Below are 19,233 nucleotides of genomic sequence, written 5' to 3' on the forward strand. Positions count from 1 at the left end.
ATATATATATATTTTAAAAAAACAGTGAACAAATTTTTATTAAAATTATAGACATTATTTAAGATTTTAAAACTAAGCAAACGTGCAATCTTCTACCTAGTGTTCTAAATAAAATTTTAATTTTTGCGTAAGTTATATTTTAATACTTATTTGTAAAGAATATTGAAATGAAAAATGAGATTTTATCTTTTAGAGATACTAGAGGAAATGAGTGAGGGGTGATGCTTAACACCACTTGACACAAAAAAATTTAATTTAGTATTTGATTTTACACCTTATAAGAATGCTCTATATCTATTTGTACTTTACCTTTCTTCTTATCCCATTTATTATGCTTCATTGAAAATTAAATTCATCATTTGTATATTGTATTCTTCACATTTATTTAGTACAAAATTACCACTAATAAATTTATTTATTAATTTTTTTCATCCATATTATTTATTATTTAATAAAATATATTAGACTAACATTGTATGATTTTAACATCAAAATTAAATAGTAAAATTCCAAAATAAGAGATTTAAGCTAACCTTAGTTTATATAGGAAAATTCTGAAGAGAAAAATGTTTGAGTGATTCGTCCTTTGTGGTCAAGTTGGCCAACCTCAGACTTTGAGCAAAGCTTCCATATTCAACGATGATGGTAGCTCCGGTGGAGGTTTGGGTGATTTTGGCATAGGTACAGTAGATCTAATGTGGGGGGTTTTTTTTTTGTTGTTTTGCTCTTTTCATGATTTTTTTCTAGCAGTGCTTGGTTGTAGCTTCACGATGACGGGCAGTGCAACTTCTTTGGTTTGGAGTTGGGGTGGTGGCGGCTGAATTTTGGGCAGCAATTAGTCTTTTTTTTTTTTCTTTTTGCTGGAGAAACCCCTTCAAAAAAAAAAAAGGAACGAGAACTTCATTAAACTACATAAAGGACCAAGAAAAACCTAGAACAAACGATTACAAACCGAAACAGAAACCCCAACAAACTATCAAATAAAACAAACAAGCTAGGTTAAAGCTAGCACAAAACACAACAACAACCACAAAGAAAAAACTAAGAATCAATCGAGAAAGCCAAACAGGGCTACAAAAGGAAACCAAAGCTCCAAGGCCAAAGGGACGACCTGGGACAGAACTCCTCCAGCAGCCTGTAAGGCTAACTAACAAAAAAAAATGGACATGATTGTCCAAAAGACCAGGGGGAGTCTCATCACTCAAGATTTAGCCTATCTTACCCAGCCTTCATGCCCATTTGGATGCCTTTTCCTTCATCTAGTTTTGTTGTTATTTTTATTAGATTTGTTGTCTTTGTGGTTTCTGTATTGTTTTGTTTTGAGTTTACACTACTACAAAAATAGACTTTAATTTCGGTTTTTATACATAGAATTGTTGGGAAATACATAAAAAGCGAAGTTAAAGCTTTTAATGGACTTTTAACTTTGCCTTTTGGTTTAGCATTATTACTTCGGCTATTTACGTAAAGTGAAGTTAAAGGGTAATAGGAAGAGGGGGAAAAATGACCATTTAACTTTGGTTTTTTAATAAAAATTGAAGTTAAAAGGTTACCCTTTAACTTCGGTTTTTGCTAAAAACCAAAATTAAAGGTGCTTATATCCTAAGCCCTTCGACTTCTCCCTCATTTCCGAAACGCTGAGACCTCCCAAACAGATAGCAAAAACCTCCATTTCCACTGTGAGAAAAATGAGGGTTTCGCCATTTAACACCATTTTCCCTTTTCTTTTTCCATTTTCTTCCATCAATCTTGCTAGAAAACTCAAATATATCATAGAAACTTGGTTATTTTCAGTTTTGAGTGAAAAAATGGTGTCTTGACAATGGTGACATGTGGTGGTCGGAAATACCCATTGTTTTGAGTTTTTCAACGGATTCTCGGCTTCTATACAAAGTTTTGAGGTTTGTACTATGTGTTGATCATTAAATAGATGTTTACATGATTTTTTTTTATATATTATTTTAGATTTTTTATATTTTTTGATAATATATTGATAATGTATATGTGTTTATGGTTGATAATAATATTTTAGAGTTGTATTTGATTATTTTAGAATGTATGAATCTTAAAAAAATGTGTTTGTGATCATTTTTTTTATTAATCCAAATTTAATATTTATGTATTACTAAATTTATAATTTATTTGATTTATTTTTGTATTTTATAATATATTTTTATTTATAATAATTATTTAGAAAACTAATGAAGTTAATATTTTGTTGTTATTAAAAAAAATTAATATGTTGTTGTTATAATAAAAAAAAGATCAAGTTAATATCTAGTTAAAAATATCATTTGTAAAATATAGTTTTAATGTTTAGATATGTTATTGTTGTAAAAAAAATTCAAGTTAATATTTAGTTAAAATAAAGTTTTATTTGTATAATATGCTTTAATATTTGATACTATTTATTATAAACTTTATAATTATAATATTAAATTTTGTTTATATTATATTTATGATGGTTATTGTTTTGGAGATAATTTGGTTTTTCATTGGTGGATACTAGCTTAAAGATTAATTTTAAGGTGAGTGAGAATTTTATTTTTATTTATTACTATTGTACATATTTATAGAATTATAGTTAAACCATATTGAATTTAGTGGAAATTAGGTTTGAAAATTAGTGAAGTAGGTTCTGAGAAATTTGTGTGCTGCGGTGGTATAAGGATGAAATTATGCATGTTGATTATTGTGTTTGTTTGTGTTGAATTATTAAGTACTTATGAAATTGGAATATATTATAGAAACATAGGAAACTCTCTCCAATTTTTTAGGATTTATTAATTGAACATGCTTTTAAATATGTAGTATTTATTCATAGAGTTATAATTTAAACTTTTGAGGTTTGACGGTAGGTTTTGAATAAGATATCGAGAATTCGTGTGCTATGGTGATAACCATAAGTCCCTAGTTTGAAGTAACCTTATCATGCCTCTTGACTAGATAATGTTACTTTGAACTCGGGGGCTTATGGATACTATCAAAATTCAAGGCAAGCATTCAAGATGAAAATGGATTAACATGAGTTCTATTGTAATTGGAGACTAAGTTTTGCTTTTCAGTATGGGGTATTTCTTAAATTTCTAATAAACTTGGCATGATTATGCTTATCTGCTCTATGAACTGTTGCAAATTTTAGTTGTAAATTGAATGTCAACAAGTTTGGGTAGTCTTATTTATAGGGGAAATTCTGCTAATTTTTTTGAAACATATTTAATACTTAAGAAATTTCAATATTTCAAATAATCACTTAGGTGAATTTCGCATGTTTAGTTGTATGAACACATTATATTTTTATGTGGTACTTAGCTTTTATTTCTGTTTGAATGTGTATATATATATATATGTACATTAAGTCTATATAATCTGTTAATTTTATTTTATGTTAAATTTATTGGAATGTTCAAATATATTTATTAATATTAAAATAATTAAAAATTAGAATTAAAAAATAATTATTAAAATATTTTATAAAAAACTAAATTAATTATACAAATAAAATAAATATATTTTTAGGAAAAAATATATTTAACTTTGGTTATTATGTAAAAGCCCAAGTTAAAGGGTATCTTTAACTTCGATTTATAGATATTTTTAACTTTGTTCGAATTAACTTTGATTATTATTTCTATGAGATCTAAAGAAACTTCAGTTTTTAGATATTTTTAACTTTGTTTGGATTAATTTTGCAAGATCTAAAATATTACCAGCGAAAAAACTAAAGTTAAAGCGTATTTTTTGTGATAGTGTTGCGTTTATATTTTTGAATTATTATGGAGAACGAGATTTGGTAGTAAAAACCTTATGATTGTTTTGTTACCTATTATCTTAGATATTCTATGTCATTTACTCGTCTTTTGAGGTAGTGATCTATCATTTTGACTTATTGGAAAGTTAATTTGTATAAGACTTGATTCATGATTCTTTCTAAAATGAAATCCTTAGGTTTTACTTCAGAAAAAAAAAAAAATACCGTCTTGCATTTTCTCTCCTTCGTCAAGTTCTTTCTCATCTACCACCCCGCAATATGACACATGCAATGCACCAAACGTGCCATTATTAGAACATGGCAACTAAGTTGGGAATAATTCATTCAAACATACATTAGTCTCTAATTAAATACGGTGATAATGCTTTTCTAACAATTTATTTCACAAGGTTGTCGTTATAACGTTTACTTGAAATGCTAATATACCATGCAAATTATAGTAAATGTGACTTCATTCAAAGCTTTAAAAACCTTAATTGAAGATGTGATTCGGTTCAATCCAACAAACATAATATAATGAATCCATAATGGTAACATAAACTATTTTGCTCCTTAAAAAAATATAAACTCTGTAAGGACTTTAGAAAGAGAATCGTATTCAATTAATAAAGTTAAACTATAAATCAATCAAATTTAATAATTCGATATGTGATTATATTAAATTTCTTTCGGCATTGGCATTTTTGTTTATAAACAATTAGCTGACTCTAATTGTTCAATGCTCCAATAATAGATAATTAAAAAGATTATAATAAATAAAATTCGACACTCTCTGCTATGGGTAAGAATGCGCGTGGTTCTGTTATTTCCGTTATTTCATTGGTCGCCACCTTTTGCTTTGGCTTTTTGCTACAATTCTTTCGTTTAATTAAAAAGACTTTTTTAGCTGCATTTTTCTTGCTTTTTTTTTTGTTTTTGTTTTTTCTTTTTTTCAAGACTTTTCTAAGTTTTCTTTCTGCAATTTTCTTGTTTATATTGATTCTCTCTCAGCCATTATTTATTTACTTATTTTATTGTAAAACTATTGTTGTCATGATCACCACCTTTACAAAAGAACCCTTCTTTCTTTATTGGTTAGATTGTTCATATATTATAGCTTCTGGGATGTGATTAAGATTCCTAAAAAGTTGCTTCATACATGTGCGTATGTGTTTAATGTATCGTACCTTATACTATAATTATTCCTTTCTTCCTACCAAATAAAAGCTCACTTGTCTCTTTTCATTTTTATTTTTATTTTTCATGTATATTTCATAAATCGACCACAGGGTCTGAAGGTGTATTTTATTCAAACCCCTGTTTCTCTAGAAGCTGGGCCTTAATTTTATGGCTTTTTCTTTGGTGTATAATGGAGGAGAATAAAGGGTCTCCTCCTTTCAAACCCAGGTAAATATATAAAATTAGATTTTCTTTTATATTTATCCAGAAGCATCTCAATTGTAGAAAAAGGAATTCTTCTGTTATGCTGGAAAAAGTGAGACCTTAAACATCCATGTTTTTGTTTCATACAATTAAGGTGCGTTACTTCGGAGAATGCAATTCAATACTTGAGAAATATTGAAGCCCAGATCATTTTTTGTTTTTATTTAATAGGGAAAACTGTCTTGAAATGCAGGAGATTTGAGAGCCAGGCATGGGAGATAGTCAAGCATCTAGCTTTATCTTCCTTCTTTGAATTTCATTATAATTCAAGGGATCATTTTTCTTTTTAGAAAATGATGATGGTTTTGGATGAAAAATGTAAAATTTGATCTGGGTTTTCGTTGGAAAGAAGAGAAAAAAAATTCCTGAAGAGGTGTGTTATAGATTAAAAATCTGAGAAAAAATAAAGAAAAAGGAAATCGATTGTTTATTAATGGCGGAACCAGCTGAGCAGCAGCCTGAGCCTCAAACAGGGCAACCAAGTTTGCCCAGAAAGAAAATGACCAAGCAATTGACCGGAAAACGTGACGATAGTCCCTTGCATTCGGCTGCGAGAGCTGGAAACATCGCTGCCGCCAGAGAAATCCTCACCGGCACCGGAGCAGCCGAGTTGAAGGAGCTTCTAGCGAAGCAAAACCAGTCTGGCGAAACGGCCTTATACGTGGCGGCGGAGTATGGATATGTTGATTTGGTGAGGGAAATGATTCAGTACTATGATCTTGCTGATGCGGGAATCAAAGCCAGGAATGGTTTTGATGCTTTCCACATTGCTGCCAAGCAAGGAGATTTAGGTACTTTTTCAAACCAGAGCACTCTCTTCTCTTTCCTTCTTTGTTTGTTTGGAACCAAGTTTTCTAAGGCCATGTTTATTATTAATTGTTCTCTTTGCTTTCAGATGTTTTGACAGTACTAATGGAGGCATATCAGGAGTTAGCCATGACTGTTGATATATCCAATACAACGGCTCTTCACACGGCTGCAACACAAGGGCATACCGAGATAGTGAATCTCTTGTTAGAAGCCGGAAGCAGCCTCGCCACCATTGCCAGAAGAAATGGTAAAACCGCTCTTCATTCCGCTGCGAGAAACGGGCATTTGGACGTTGTCAAAGCTCTTCTCAGGACGGAGCCCAGCCTGGCGACTCGCACCGATAACAAGGGACAAACAGCTCTTCAGATGGCGGTAAAGGGGCAGAAACTTGAGGTTGTGGAGGAACTGGTGAAAGCAGATCCTTTGTCTATTAACCTAGTGGATAACAAGGGTAACACTGCTTTGCATATAGCTACTCGAAAGGGTAGAGCTCAGGTAATATTTTGGAGCTTATTATACTGATTTTGTTTCTTGTTTTGTTTGATTAAGTTTGATACTTTTTAAGAACTTCTGAATCATTAAGAGGATGACCTTATTGTTATCTATCATGAATAAGTCCTTTAGTGTTCTGATCAGTTTGGTTATGAGCAACAGAAAGAGAGTTGTATGACTGAACATGATCTGGAATAGCCAATTGCCTTAGTTTCTTTCCAAGTACACGATTTTCTGATTTGGATTTGAGTTGATTTCTTTCTAGTTTGAGAAGTCAACTCTGTGATGTGGGCCGCATATATACTCTTACTCTCATTCATTTCATTATTATAGTCAAACTTTGAGAGCCTCGGGCGAGGAAAAAACTGTTTATAAAATGAGAGTTGCCAAATGTTAAATCAATTATGTTCATTTAATTGATTTTGTCTTAAGTTAGTACTCAAAATGCATCCTAGTCCTGAATCATATGATTCACATCTTAACAATTCAGCTAGTGCAGTTTGACTTAGAGAAAAACATTAGTGTATGGAAGTGAATGTGCATTAAAATAGCTTGACCTTCTTATCGTGGGAGATAGAAGATAACGCATAATAATTTGACTGAGATGCTTAGTGAAATTCTCACACTGGCCATTTCTCTCTTTCTCCTTTTCTTTTATTATTTTTAGCTTACATTCATTGACCAAGACTTTTCAATTGAGCATCTTAGTCAGCTGTTTAAATACGATTTTGGTTCATGCTTCTGGCTTCTGTGAGGTCATAATCTTAATTTTTTAAGCAGTATTTGTCTCATGTATGTATAGTTTTGGTCAAGCTATTTTCATATATAGAATTACAGTTTGCACAATCAAAATAAATTTTAAGATGCAACTTGTGATTATTATTGATATCTAAAATCTTAAAATATATGTCAATATGGTAAATTATTAACGACCCTGCTGGTTTGCTGTATATTATATTTTCACGTTCACACTTCTCAGTCAATTAACCAAATAAGTTAAGATGAGGTTCAGTGTAGAGACAAGTAAACACTAGATGAGGTCTGCGTAATGTAGAATGAAATTTTCTGGGGAGACCAATATATGTTGCTTATAATAATACCAAGCCACCTTTCAAAAATGGGAAAACTGAACAGAGTAATCACAAAGTTTTGTAGCCCAATAAAGTGACACCTGTTCTTGCCTTAGAGTGAGATTTCCTAAACATGATGGGGAATGAAGTAGTTTGAGTAAGAAATCCACCCCACTACTACTACCAAATAGTTGAACCAGTTCATTGCTAAAGACACTATATATTCACGAACAAATGCACGCTATACAAGTCATGTGCTTGGCCTTAAGATTTGCTTGTTTTATAAGTTATGTTATAGTACATTCTAAAGTCCTTAACCGTGAACTTTTTGAAGAATGGACATTTGATCATCATTCTTTTTCCCTTGACAAAGTCGTTGCCTATATTCTTATGCAGATAGTTAGAATGCTACTTGGGTACAATGAGACCGACAGGAAAGCTGTAAATAAGACCGGAGAAACAGCCATTGACACGGCGGAGAAGACTGGGAACAATGACATCAAGGTAATTCTACAAGAGCATGGCGTGCAGAGTGCAAAAACCATGAAGCCACAGGGGACAAGCACAGCAAGAGAGCTAAAACAAACCGTGAGTGACATCAAGCATGAAGTACATTACCAATTAGAGCATACACGCCAGACAAGAAGGCGTGTCCAAGGCATAGCCAAACGGCTCAATAAGATGCATGCCGAGGGACTCAACAACGCCATTAACTCCACCACCGTGGTGGCAGTCCTCATTGCAACCGTCGCCTTTGCAGCCATCTTCACTGTTCCAGGCCAATACGCAGATGACCCGAATCACGTGCCTCCTGGATTCACTCTTGGCGAGGCCAACATTGCTTCAAAAGCTCCATTCTTGATATTCTTCGTCTTTGATTCAATTGCCCTTTTCATCTCCCTGGCTGTCGTGGTGGTACAGACCTCTGTTGTGGTGATAGAGAGCAAGGCCAAGAAGCAGATGATGGCTGTGATCAACAAGCTGATGTGGTTGGCTTGTGTGCTTGTTTCGGTGGCATTTTTGGCGTTGTCGTTTGTGGTTGTGGGGAAGAATCAGAAGTGGTTGGCCATTGGAGTGACCATAATAGGGACTACTATAATGGCTACGACACTTGGAACCATGTGTTATTGGGTGATCAGGCATCGGATTGAGGACTCTAATATGAGGAGTATTAGAAAATCATCCATGGGAAGCAGGTCAAGGTCATGTTCATTGTCTGTAATGTCGGATTCTGAGATATTGAACAGTGAATATAAGAAAATGTACGCCATTTGATGACACCATGAGATCCTCTATTTACTCCCAAAGCCAGAGATTTTTTGTTTTGGCGCATACCAGTTTTCTGCTCTGTTTAAAGGGCAGGGATTTGAGTAACAGATAACACGTTGAATTAAGCCTCACTTGTATACATATTTAAGTATATATTCAACGTTCAAGTATATACAAATGCGAATTTTTGAGTATGAGCGATTGAAAAACAGCTATTAAATAAAATAAATTGCAGTTTTGAGTGGGGGCAAGTATAGCAGAAAGTACGAGGTCATTCATTTGTGTTGCCCTAAGTGCTTTGTACTCCTTTGATACATATATATATATTTATATATGAAAGTATAATCAAGTGAAGCTTTCTAGCTGTTGTGCATTGTAACAATGGTAGAGTTACTTGAACTGACTCAAGGGAAATAAATAAGAAGGTTCTAGTAATTTATATACGTAAAAGTTTCAAACACCATACATGGTATTAGTACCATACTTGGTATCAGGTTTGAAAACTCAACCATACGAAAGAAAAAAAGAGACAATTATTTGGAATTATTATGGTAATAAATGCCAATTCATAGAGACAAAACATGATGTGGAAATGATTAGTCACTGTCCTCTTGTTTTGTTTCCAGTTTAAGAAATTTGGAAATTGGAACTATCTCCAGCATATAACCAAGTGGTGGACTTTTTTGGTCCATATCGTTTGGAGCGAAGCACTTAGTCCAACACCTCCCTAACTTTTGACATAACATTATGGCTACGACTCGTAGCCTACGAGAACATCTTGGTGCAACAGAGAAATCCACCGGGCTTTTTAATAATATCACTATTTTGAATGAGAATGGACATATTAAAGAACTGGATATATCAAAAAGAAAATAATAAAGGTTGGGCACTATAATATAAATGGTGCTTGCTCGTAATATTGTATATTACAAACATGTAATAATTGTGGTGGTAAGATAGTGTAACACGCTCCATTATATATACCAACAAAGAATCATGTTATCATAACAGTCTGATACATCACTTGTTTTTAAGATGACGCTTAGCACTTAAGAAGAGTAAAAATCCAACTAATATGTCGGGTGATTGAACAAAATGACATTGTTCTTGAGGGCATTTTACAATTTGACCCTGGTATAAATTATGTATTTCTCACTCTTCAAAATCAAATTCAAACAAGCAAAACCTTAACTCACTCAGTCATGACACCCTTCCTCCCTCATCTCACCCAAGCTCAACTAACTCAATCTATTTCTTCCTTCAATTTGTTCATCTCTTTCTCCCTCAAATCCTCCATTTTCTTTCCCTTTTCTAATCCTTCCAATATTCTTATTTCTCATCCACTTTCTCCTCATTCATCACTCTCCCCTCATTAATCATATTTGTCCTTATTTTTCTCATTATCTTGACTTTCTCATTCTCAATACTCCAATTTACTCATTCTATTTCTATCTCTTTATATCGTCATGTTATGCCCATTTTTGACATAGTGATGTAGCATAAGATGTGGCAAAAATATGATGACTAGGACAAGACAAATGGGATGTTGCCAAGGTCCAAGATTGTCGAGTTCCAATAGCGCCTGATGTCAAGGTCGCCTAACTTCATAAGGTAATGATTAACATAGTTGAATAGAATAGCAATAACTATGATTTAAGAGGGACTCAGTAAAACCCAAGCATTAGATCCTGGTCACCTAATCCAGGGGACCAGGTTCTAGTTGCTTATGTCTTGGCACCAAGTTCTGGTCACTTATCTCTTGACACTAGGTTCTGGTTGCATGCTTCAGGTACCAGGTTCTAGTCGCCAACTTTGAGGTGTCAAGCCATGATAGCGGGTACCTTCCAAACAAGCTCAGACACTACCTGTCTCAATCACCTAAGGAAGCAATGTACAAGAGTCGTTGAAATAGCCTTCTTGGTCGGTCATTACATGTACAAATGTATGTTCGCATATTACTAGTGGAGAAGCATTCTAGGTTGCCTACCACATATAAGTGTGACATGTTTGTACTTCTCCATAGAGGTGATTGTTAGGATTAGGTAGTATTCTGTTAATTAGTTAGATAATTAGTTATTTCTGTATAGCTCACTTCTAACTAATTGTACAACTAATCTGTGTATATATATATATATCCCTGTAACTCTATTCTTTCTTCAATGAGAATTAGATCGTTCTATACTCATTTCATTTTCATAATATGGTATCAGAGCCAGGTTTCGATCCTGGAACCTGTGGGTTATGGGCCTCTCTCGATCCTCTCTCTCGTTTTCCCCTTTTTGCTCTGATTCTTCCAGCACCTTCGTTTGTTAATGGCGACTCCTACAGCTTCGTCGACTCCAACCGGTGCTTCCGCTCCGTCGTTCTCTCCGGTGGTTTTCTCTCATCATTTGTCTGTTAAGCTAGATCTCAATAATTTTCTGCTCTAACGACCTCAGGTGCATGCGGGGATACGTGGTCATCAACTTCAAGATTTTATCGATCCTGATGGCAAGATTCCAGAAAAATTTCTTTCCAATGCTGATCAGGAGGCCAAAATGATCAATCTTGAGTTTGTAAAGTGGGAGCAACAAGATTAGCTTCTTTACTCTTGGCTCCTATCGTCCATGTCTGAAAGCATCCTCACTCGTGTTGTTGGTGGAAAAACCTCAGCTCAGGTTTGGTCTATCCTTGACTCCTATTACACTTCTCAGACTACTGCTAAGGTTGATCAATATCAGACACAACTTAAGAACATAAAGAAGGGATCTCTATCGTTGAATGAATACTTGCTGAAAGTCAAAACTCTTGTTGATAAGTTAGAATCTATTGGTCAAACTATTTCTGTCAAAGATCATATCAATGCTATTTTCAATGGTCTTCCTTCTGATTAATGTTTTTATTGTTTCTGTAAACTCTCGAACTCAACCATACACTGTGGCTGAGATTGAATCTCTATTGCTATCTCAAGAATCTCGTCTAGAAAAGAATCATCAAGAGCTTGATTCTACTCCTGCTATGGCCAATCTCACTCTATCTCAAGGATTCAAGAAACGTAGTAGTATTCCTAATTCTGGTTCTTCTTCGCATTACTCCAGCAATCTCTCTCCTAATGGTCGTGGTAATAGTATGAATATGGCTGGGCATTCTCACTGGAATCCTTTTGCTACTCGGGGCCGTGGTCAGTTCTCCAATAACACAAGTGGTCGTCCCAACATTCAAGGTTCTCGTGCTCATTCCTTGCCTTCAAGTGGTACTCGACCTATTTGTCAATTGTGTTCAAGACTAGGTCACTTTGCTTCCAAATGTTACAATCGCTTTAATCCGAAATTTCCTGGTTATGGTGCTACTCCAATGGACAAGACTCAAGCAAACATGGCTGCAATGGTTGCTACCCCTGAAATGGTCAATGATCCAGTGTGGTATCCAGATTCTGGTGCTACAAATCACTGCACTAGTGATGATTCCAACTTGATGCAGAAACAAGAGTACTCTGGGCATGAGAAACTTCATGTGGGTGATGGTAGTGGCCTCATAGTAAACAATGTTGGTAAGACAGTTTTTCAATCTCATTACTCTTCCAAATTTCTTGTCCTTAATCATATTCTACATGTTCCAAATATAACAAAAAATCTCATCTCTGTATGTCAATTCTCTAGAGATAACAATGCTTATTTTGAGTTTTATCCTGACTTCTGTCTGGTCAAAGATCAGGATACCAAGGAGGTTTTGATGCAAGGGCATCTTAGTAATGGCCTTTATGCGTTTCCTTCTTCCAATCTGCGTTTTCCTAAAGCTGCCAGCTCTTCCGATAATTTTTCTGATGCTTCATCTTTGTCCTCTACTGCATATCAATTGTTTGTTACTTCTTTGAATTCGTCTCATTTTGTTGCACCTCAGTCTGATTTTCATGTCTGGCATAGCAGGCTTGGACATCTAGCTGCCAAAATTGTCAAAACGGTTTTGTCCACTTGTAATATTCCTTCTATTAATAAAACTCATGCTGATTTTTTCACTGCTTGTTGTCAGGGAAAGATTCATAAATTTCCTTTTCCTCACTCTGACTCACAATATACAGCTCCTCTCCAACTAGTGCATTCGGATCTTTGGGGTCCTGCACCTGTTGTTTCATCAAATGGATACAAATATTACATTCATTTTATTGACGCATACTCTAGATACACTTGGGTATATCTTTTAAAAGCAAAATCTGATGCCTTACAAACATTTATTAACATTAAAACTCAAGTGGAAAATGAATTTAGTTCCAAGATTAAATGTTTTCAATCTGATTGGGGGGGGGGGGGGTGAGTTCAAAGCATTTTCCTCTTATCTTACAGAAAATGGCATTCATCATAGACTTTCTTGTCCCACAACTCATCAACAAAATGGGGTAGCCGAAAGGAAACATCGACATCTTGTTGAAACCTCTCTCACTTTACTTGCCAATGCATCAATGCCCTTAAAATTTTGGGATGAAGGTGTCCGTACTTTTGCATTCATTATTAATCGTTTACCTACTGTTGTCTTGTCTAATTCTTCCCCATTTCAGGTTCTCTTTCATAAAGTTCCTGATTATTCTCAACTCAAAGTTTTTGGATGCTCTTGTTTTCCAAACACTAGGCCATATAACTCCAATAAGCTAGAATTTTGGTCAGTCCCATGCACTTTCATTGGTTATAGTCTCAAGCATAAGGGATATAAATGCTTGTCCCCTAGTGGCCGCATATACATATCTAGAGATGTCGTTTTTAATGAACACAGTTTTCCTTATGCTAAAATCAGCACTACTTCCCTTCCATCGTCTTCTAGTACTACAACTAAGTCATCACCGATTTCTATTCCTATTGTCAAAGCTTCTAATCCCTTCGCTATTCCAGCCATCGTCTCTCATACTTCTTCTGAAACTATATCTCACTCACATCACCCGTTACCTTCACAAACAACTCAGTCGTCTCCATCTCCTGTCTCTTCCTCACTTCATATATCCTCTCCTCCTCAAAACAATCAGTCTTCTTCTACTGAGATTGATCAAACTCTCTTGCCTATATCATCTTCAACAGGTCCTACCAACACCCATAATATGGTAACTCGGTCCAAGGTAGGGGTTTATAAACCAAAGGTGTTAATTGCTTCCAAAGAACCATTAACTGTTAAAGATACTTTGCAGGATCCTTTATGGAAGTTAGCAATGACAGAGGAGTATTCTGCCCTCATGAAAAACGGTACCTGGAGTCTTGTGGATTTGCCTCCCACTCGAAAAGCTGTTGGCTGCCTCTGGTTGTTTAAAGTCAAGGAAAATCCAGATGGGTCTATTCTTAGACATAAAGCGCGGCTTGTTGCTAGAGGGTTCAGCCAGCAATATGGATTTGATTTCACAGAGACATTTAGCCCTGTTGTTAAGCCCACAACAATAAGGGTTATTCTCACGATTGCATTGACAAAAGGCTGGCAGCTTAGACAATTGGATGTCAACAATGCTTTCCTCAATGGTATCCTCCAAGAGGAAGTTTATATGAGTCAACCTCCAGGTTTTGTTGCTTCTGAATTCAAGAACAAGGTTTGCAAGCTTCATAAGACAATTTATGGCTTGAAACAAGCACCCCGTGCGTGGTTTGAAAGGTTAAGAGATACTCTGTTTCAGTTTGGTTTTCAAGGTGCAAAATCTGATCAATCTCTTTTTATTCGCATCACACCAGCCCATACTACTTTTATTCTTGTCTATGTAGATGACATTCTTATCACAAGTAGTTCTAATGGGACGATTACTGAGCTTATTAATCAATTACATCACACCTTCTCTTTGAAGGATCTTGGTCAAGCTCACTACTTTCTTGGAATTCAGCTCACTAAATCTACTACTGGTTTGCATCTTTCTCAACGGAAATATATAATTGATCTTCTCTGTAAGGCCAAGATGGAATTCGCTAATGGTTTACCTACTCCTATGTGTGCTAATGACAAGCTTTCAGCTCGTGGCAGTGATCCTATTGCTGATCCAACTGCTTATCGAAGTTTAGTAGGAGCTCTACAATATGCAACCATCACTCGGCCTGATATTACATATGATGTTGATAAGGTCTCTCAGTATATGTAGAATCCATTAGCCACTCACTGGAAAGCTGTTCGTCGTCTTCTTCGATATCTTAAAGCAACATTGGACTATGGTCTTTCTTTTCAACCAAGTACTTCTCTTGATTTAGTTGGATTTTGTGATGCGGATTAGGCTTCTGATCCTGATGATAGACATTCTACATCTGGTTTTTGTGTTTATTTTGGTAGCAGTCTCATATCATGGGCGTCTAAAAAGCAACATACAGTTTCTCGGTCTAGTACGGAGGCTGAATATAAGAGTTTAGCCAATTTAACTGCTGAATTGTCTTGGCTGCAATCTCTTCTTTCTGAGTTGCACATTTCTCTGCCTTCTCCTCCTTTGGTATGGTGTGATAACCTTAGTACAGTTCACATGGCAGCCAATCCTATCTTGCATGCACGCACGAAGCATATCGAGCTCGACATGTACTTTGTTCGGGATAAAGTGACCAGTAAGCAAATTTTGGTACAGCATGTGCCATCGGTGGATCAAACTGCAGATGTTTTTACTAAGCCATTGTCTGCTGCCAGATTTCATCTTTTGAGAAACAAACTTAGAGTTGTTCTTCCACCTACTCTAAGTTTGAGGGGGATGTTAGGATTAGTTAGTATTATGTTAATTAGTTAGATAATTAGTTATTTCTGTACAGCTCACTTCTAACTAATTGTACAACTAATCTGTGTATATATATCCCTGTAACTCTATTCTTTCTTCAATGAGAATTAGATCGTTCTATACTCATTTCATTTTCATAATAGTGATGTTGTTCGCCCATCAATGTGAATAGCAAGTTCTGCTCGCCTATTACTAATGCAAGAGAAATCTTACTCACCTATCAATAACGCAAATGCCTTTCTATTCACCCATTAACACTTGTATCAAGCCTAGTTGCATATGTGCATGTTTTCGATCGCGTATATTCCTAGTCGACATAAAAGACTATTTAATATTGAATGACCAGCTTATTACGAGTATATTATTTTATATGTATTTTACATTGTTTTACATATAATTTCCGTGATTAAAATGCCTTACACACTTTTAGGGTCCCATCAGTGATATTGTAATGCCAATGTGCTTATAAATAAATGACTCACTGCATCATTTAGATTTAGGTACCCTTTTATACACCAAAAATTTGTCAACTTGTATTGATCTCTCATACTTGAGAAACTCAATTGAACTCAGTTTATCAGATCTTGAGTTTGAACATTCAATCAATAAAAGTGTTAAGTGAGCGTAGGTCATTAACAATCAAAGAGATCGAACCACTATAAAGTATTTGTGTTCTTGTTTATATTGATTAGTCTCTCTATTTTTCTATCTTTTAATTGACTCGGTGTCGTTGGCTAAATCTATGATCAACATTTTGATGCTTTCATTGAGAGCTGAATCCTAAAACACCACTTTCACATTCACAATATCCTAAATCGCAGCACCTCCAAGGAAGAACGCTATTCAGATGCATCCTCAACCTTCTTAATATCCTATTTCACTAAATGAGCCAAAACTAGACTTGCAAAGAGATGCCAAATCTACCAAGATCCATCATTCTGGCGGCACCAAGTTATGAAACCCGCAACCAGAAGAAGAACATGGTGCTTGGAAACAAATCCCGAACTCAGAAAATTCAAGTGAGCCATCTTTGGTCTCTGATATTTTGGACGCTAGCATTCGCTGGAAATTTTGGTAGTTGAAAAATTCTGGTAGCTATAAATTCCTGGTAGCTAAAAGTTAGCTGACTATTCTAATATCACAAAGAACAAGGTTAGATCACACACGCCAAACCTATATCTCGAAGTTAAATTTTATCTAGACTGCCTTTAAGGGTGAAGGATCACGATATGATCAATGTAGTAATAAAGCTACGAAAAATGACAAAGCTTGAAATAAAGGGACCCGTGAAGATAAGACGTGCATAGGTCCTAAAGCCTACTTAAGTGAAAGGAAAAGACATAAAAAAATGTGTACAACATGACATGTTTGCCTATTATCAATAGAGAGATCCGATCACTCATCTTCACTAAAGATGATCTTGTTCCCTTATCTCTCTAAAAGATGGTGTTGGTCACTCTTCTTCACTAAAGATGGTCTTGGTCGCTCATGTTCTCAAAGATCACCATTGGCGGCATGATAGGGACCTGATCACCAATAAAACCACTAGTAAGATCTATTCGCCCCACTGGCCATGGTCTATTCGCACATCTCCTCTAAAGATAATCTATTCGCCCCTCCAAGCATATGACAAGCCTAATCTCCTATCACAAATGCAAGGGTCTTTGATGTTCACTCATCACTATTGGATTGATGAGTTACTCGTTTACTTCTCTATAACAACAATCATGTTCGCCCACTTCCCTCAGGTGAGGCGACTAGAGGTGCTGTGTGATTTAAAAGTAGCAAAAAAAACACCAAGGTAACAAGAGACCAATGAGTTAAATGAATGTCTACTTAGCAAATAGAAACATGGAATGTGTTATATTATTTTATAATATAATGTAATATTATATTATATTATAATATAATGTTTTAGATTAAATAAATGTGACAAAGAGTGTCACATATTGTAAGATATAATAGAGAGTTACAATATTTAGATATATGAGATATATCCAAATAATGTAACATATTTGGTGTTACAAATTTGTAACTTCCAAATATTACCCTTTATTGTGTAAATTTGGTGTTACACAATATTGAGATGAATTTCATAAAACCACATGTGAAATGACTGTCAGAGATATGATTTTAACCCCAATAATGTGTTTTGAGGGTTACAAAATCATTTGGGAGGGTTTGGAACCATTTGGAAAAACAACACATTTTTAAGTGCTGAAAATGGTCAGTGGCCGCGGCCTGTGGGACAGAAAGTAGTGGTCGCGGCCACTAATGTCTCTAGCAGCGGCCACAGGCCAAAAACTGACCAATTTTTAAGTTTTTTCAATCTTTGTTGAACGGCTCAAAAAACCCAAATAACTCCCAAATCTCATTTTTAATTCCATATTAATCCAATTAAACATTGGTAATAGCCATGTGGGTTGGTGGAATTTGAAATTCAAATGGTGTCTCTAAACTCTATAAATAGGAGCCTATAGCTCACTTGAAAGACACAACCTTTCTATCCATTAGAGCATTTGGCTAGAAACACCTTGAGGCTTGATAATTCCAGAAAGCATTTCCAATATCTGTGAGAGATCCCTTAGCGCTTAAGTTAGGGGGAAATAAACATTTGGACAAAGGTTTCAAATCTTGTTCAAGTTGGTGATCCCCAACACTCTTCACTTTGGTTGTGTGAGTGAGAGTTTATTGTTTTTGTTCTTGTTCTTATTTTCTTCTATTGCTTTTCTTCTTTTTCTTCTTGTTCTATTTACTTGTACTTTTGTTTAAGAGTTGTAATCCTTTTATTTCCTTTGTTCAAACACTTCTAGTTTATCTGTATCTTTTGTAATAGAGTTGTACTTTCTATTTCTATCATCTTACATCTCCTTCTCCTTTTATTTGTATTTTCAGTTATAGAGTTGTAACACTCCTTTTAATCAATCATTATTTATTTGTAATATATTGCATAGAGTTGTATTTTCTTACCATTTCCATTGAGGCAATCTATTTTTTTTTTCCTAACATTCAAAAGCTTACCTTTGTTTGTTTCAATGGAAGGTGAGACCATCAAAATCATGAATCAAGACCTAGTGAGGTTGGATAGGTTTGATGGGTCCAATTTCACTAGGTAGCAAGACAAGGTGAGATTCCTTTTGATCACTCTCAAAATTGCCTATGTAATGCCCCAAATTTCCTAATAAGGTTTAGGACCTTGATTAGGAGGCCGGGAGGGCCATAATTGATTTATTATAATATTTAATGATTATATGCATATTTACGTGAATTATATTATTATATGATGGCGAATGCATGCATATGGGAGAATTTATTATTGTGAGGGTATTTTGGTAATTTGGCCACTGTGGGCGTAATTGTCTATTTTGGGTGCATGATTGTGATTAATTAATATAGCCACATTATAAGGTGGATTGGTTCAAGCTTTTCGACATGAGACGTAAGTGTTCGGTCTAGTCATAACGGGTTTAAGCTCGGGGCTCGGGGTGAGTCTCGGGGTGATATTTATGGTTATGGCGTTACCGGGGATTTTAGGGTAACGGGATATGAATTATTGGTGTTTGAGGATATTGAAATTAGCGGGAATTGGGAAGCGTTAATTATGATTAACGGATTAAGCTAAAAGTTCCAACTTTACCCCTAGAGTAACTTGGAAGACTTTAGATGACACAAGGGCAAATTGGTCATTTTGGGGGTGGATATAAATGAGA

The 19,233-nt window shown here is 35.1% G+C and overlaps 1 protein-coding gene across 6 annotated transcripts; it reads left to right on the forward strand.

Moving 5' to 3' along the window:
• The first annotated feature begins 4,707 nt into the window (after window positions 1–4,707).
• On the forward strand, window positions 4,708–9,086 carry LOC133788454 (ankyrin repeat-containing protein At5g02620). 6 transcript variants are annotated; one of them, XM_062225941.1, is made up of 5 exons: window positions 4,708–4,912; window positions 5,041–5,158; window positions 5,366–5,985; window positions 6,090–6,499; window positions 7,963–9,086. In XM_062225941.1, the coding sequence occupies exons 3-5, from the start codon at window positions 5,628–5,630 to the stop codon at window positions 8,839–8,841; spliced, it is 1,647 nt and encodes a 548-aa protein (XP_062081925.1). In that variant the 5' UTR covers window positions 4,708–4,912; window positions 5,041–5,158; window positions 5,366–5,627; the 3' UTR covers window positions 8,842–9,086. The 6 variants fall into 6 exon arrangements, with proteins under 6 accessions (XP_062081925.1, XP_062081926.1, XP_062081921.1 ...); XM_062225942.1 differs by having other exon boundaries at window positions 5,388–5,985; XM_062225937.1 differs by having other exon boundaries at window positions 4,708–5,288; window positions 5,388–5,985.
• Window positions 9,087–19,233: the final 10,147 nt, after the last annotated feature.

This window comes from Humulus lupulus, chromosome 7 (assembly GCF_963169125.1).
Source record: "Humulus lupulus chromosome 7, drHumLupu1.1, whole genome shotgun sequence".
Classification (NCBI taxonomy): Eukaryota; Viridiplantae; Streptophyta; class Magnoliopsida; order Rosales; family Cannabaceae; genus Humulus; species Humulus lupulus.

Bases quoted from the DNA above. Each gene is read 5' to 3' on its own strand.
- LOC133788454 (XM_062225937.1), top strand. From the start codon at position 5,628: ATGGCGGAACCAGCTGAGCAGCAGCCTGAGCCTCAAACAGGGCAACCA. The intron at 5,986-6,089 runs GTACTTTTTCAA...CTTTGCTTTCAG, and splicing joins TGCCAAGCAAGGAGATTTAG to ATGTTTTGACAGTACTAATG. The intron at 6,500-7,962 runs GTAATATTTTGG...ATTCTTATGCAG, and splicing joins CTCGAAAGGGTAGAGCTCAG to ATAGTTAGAATGCTACTTGG.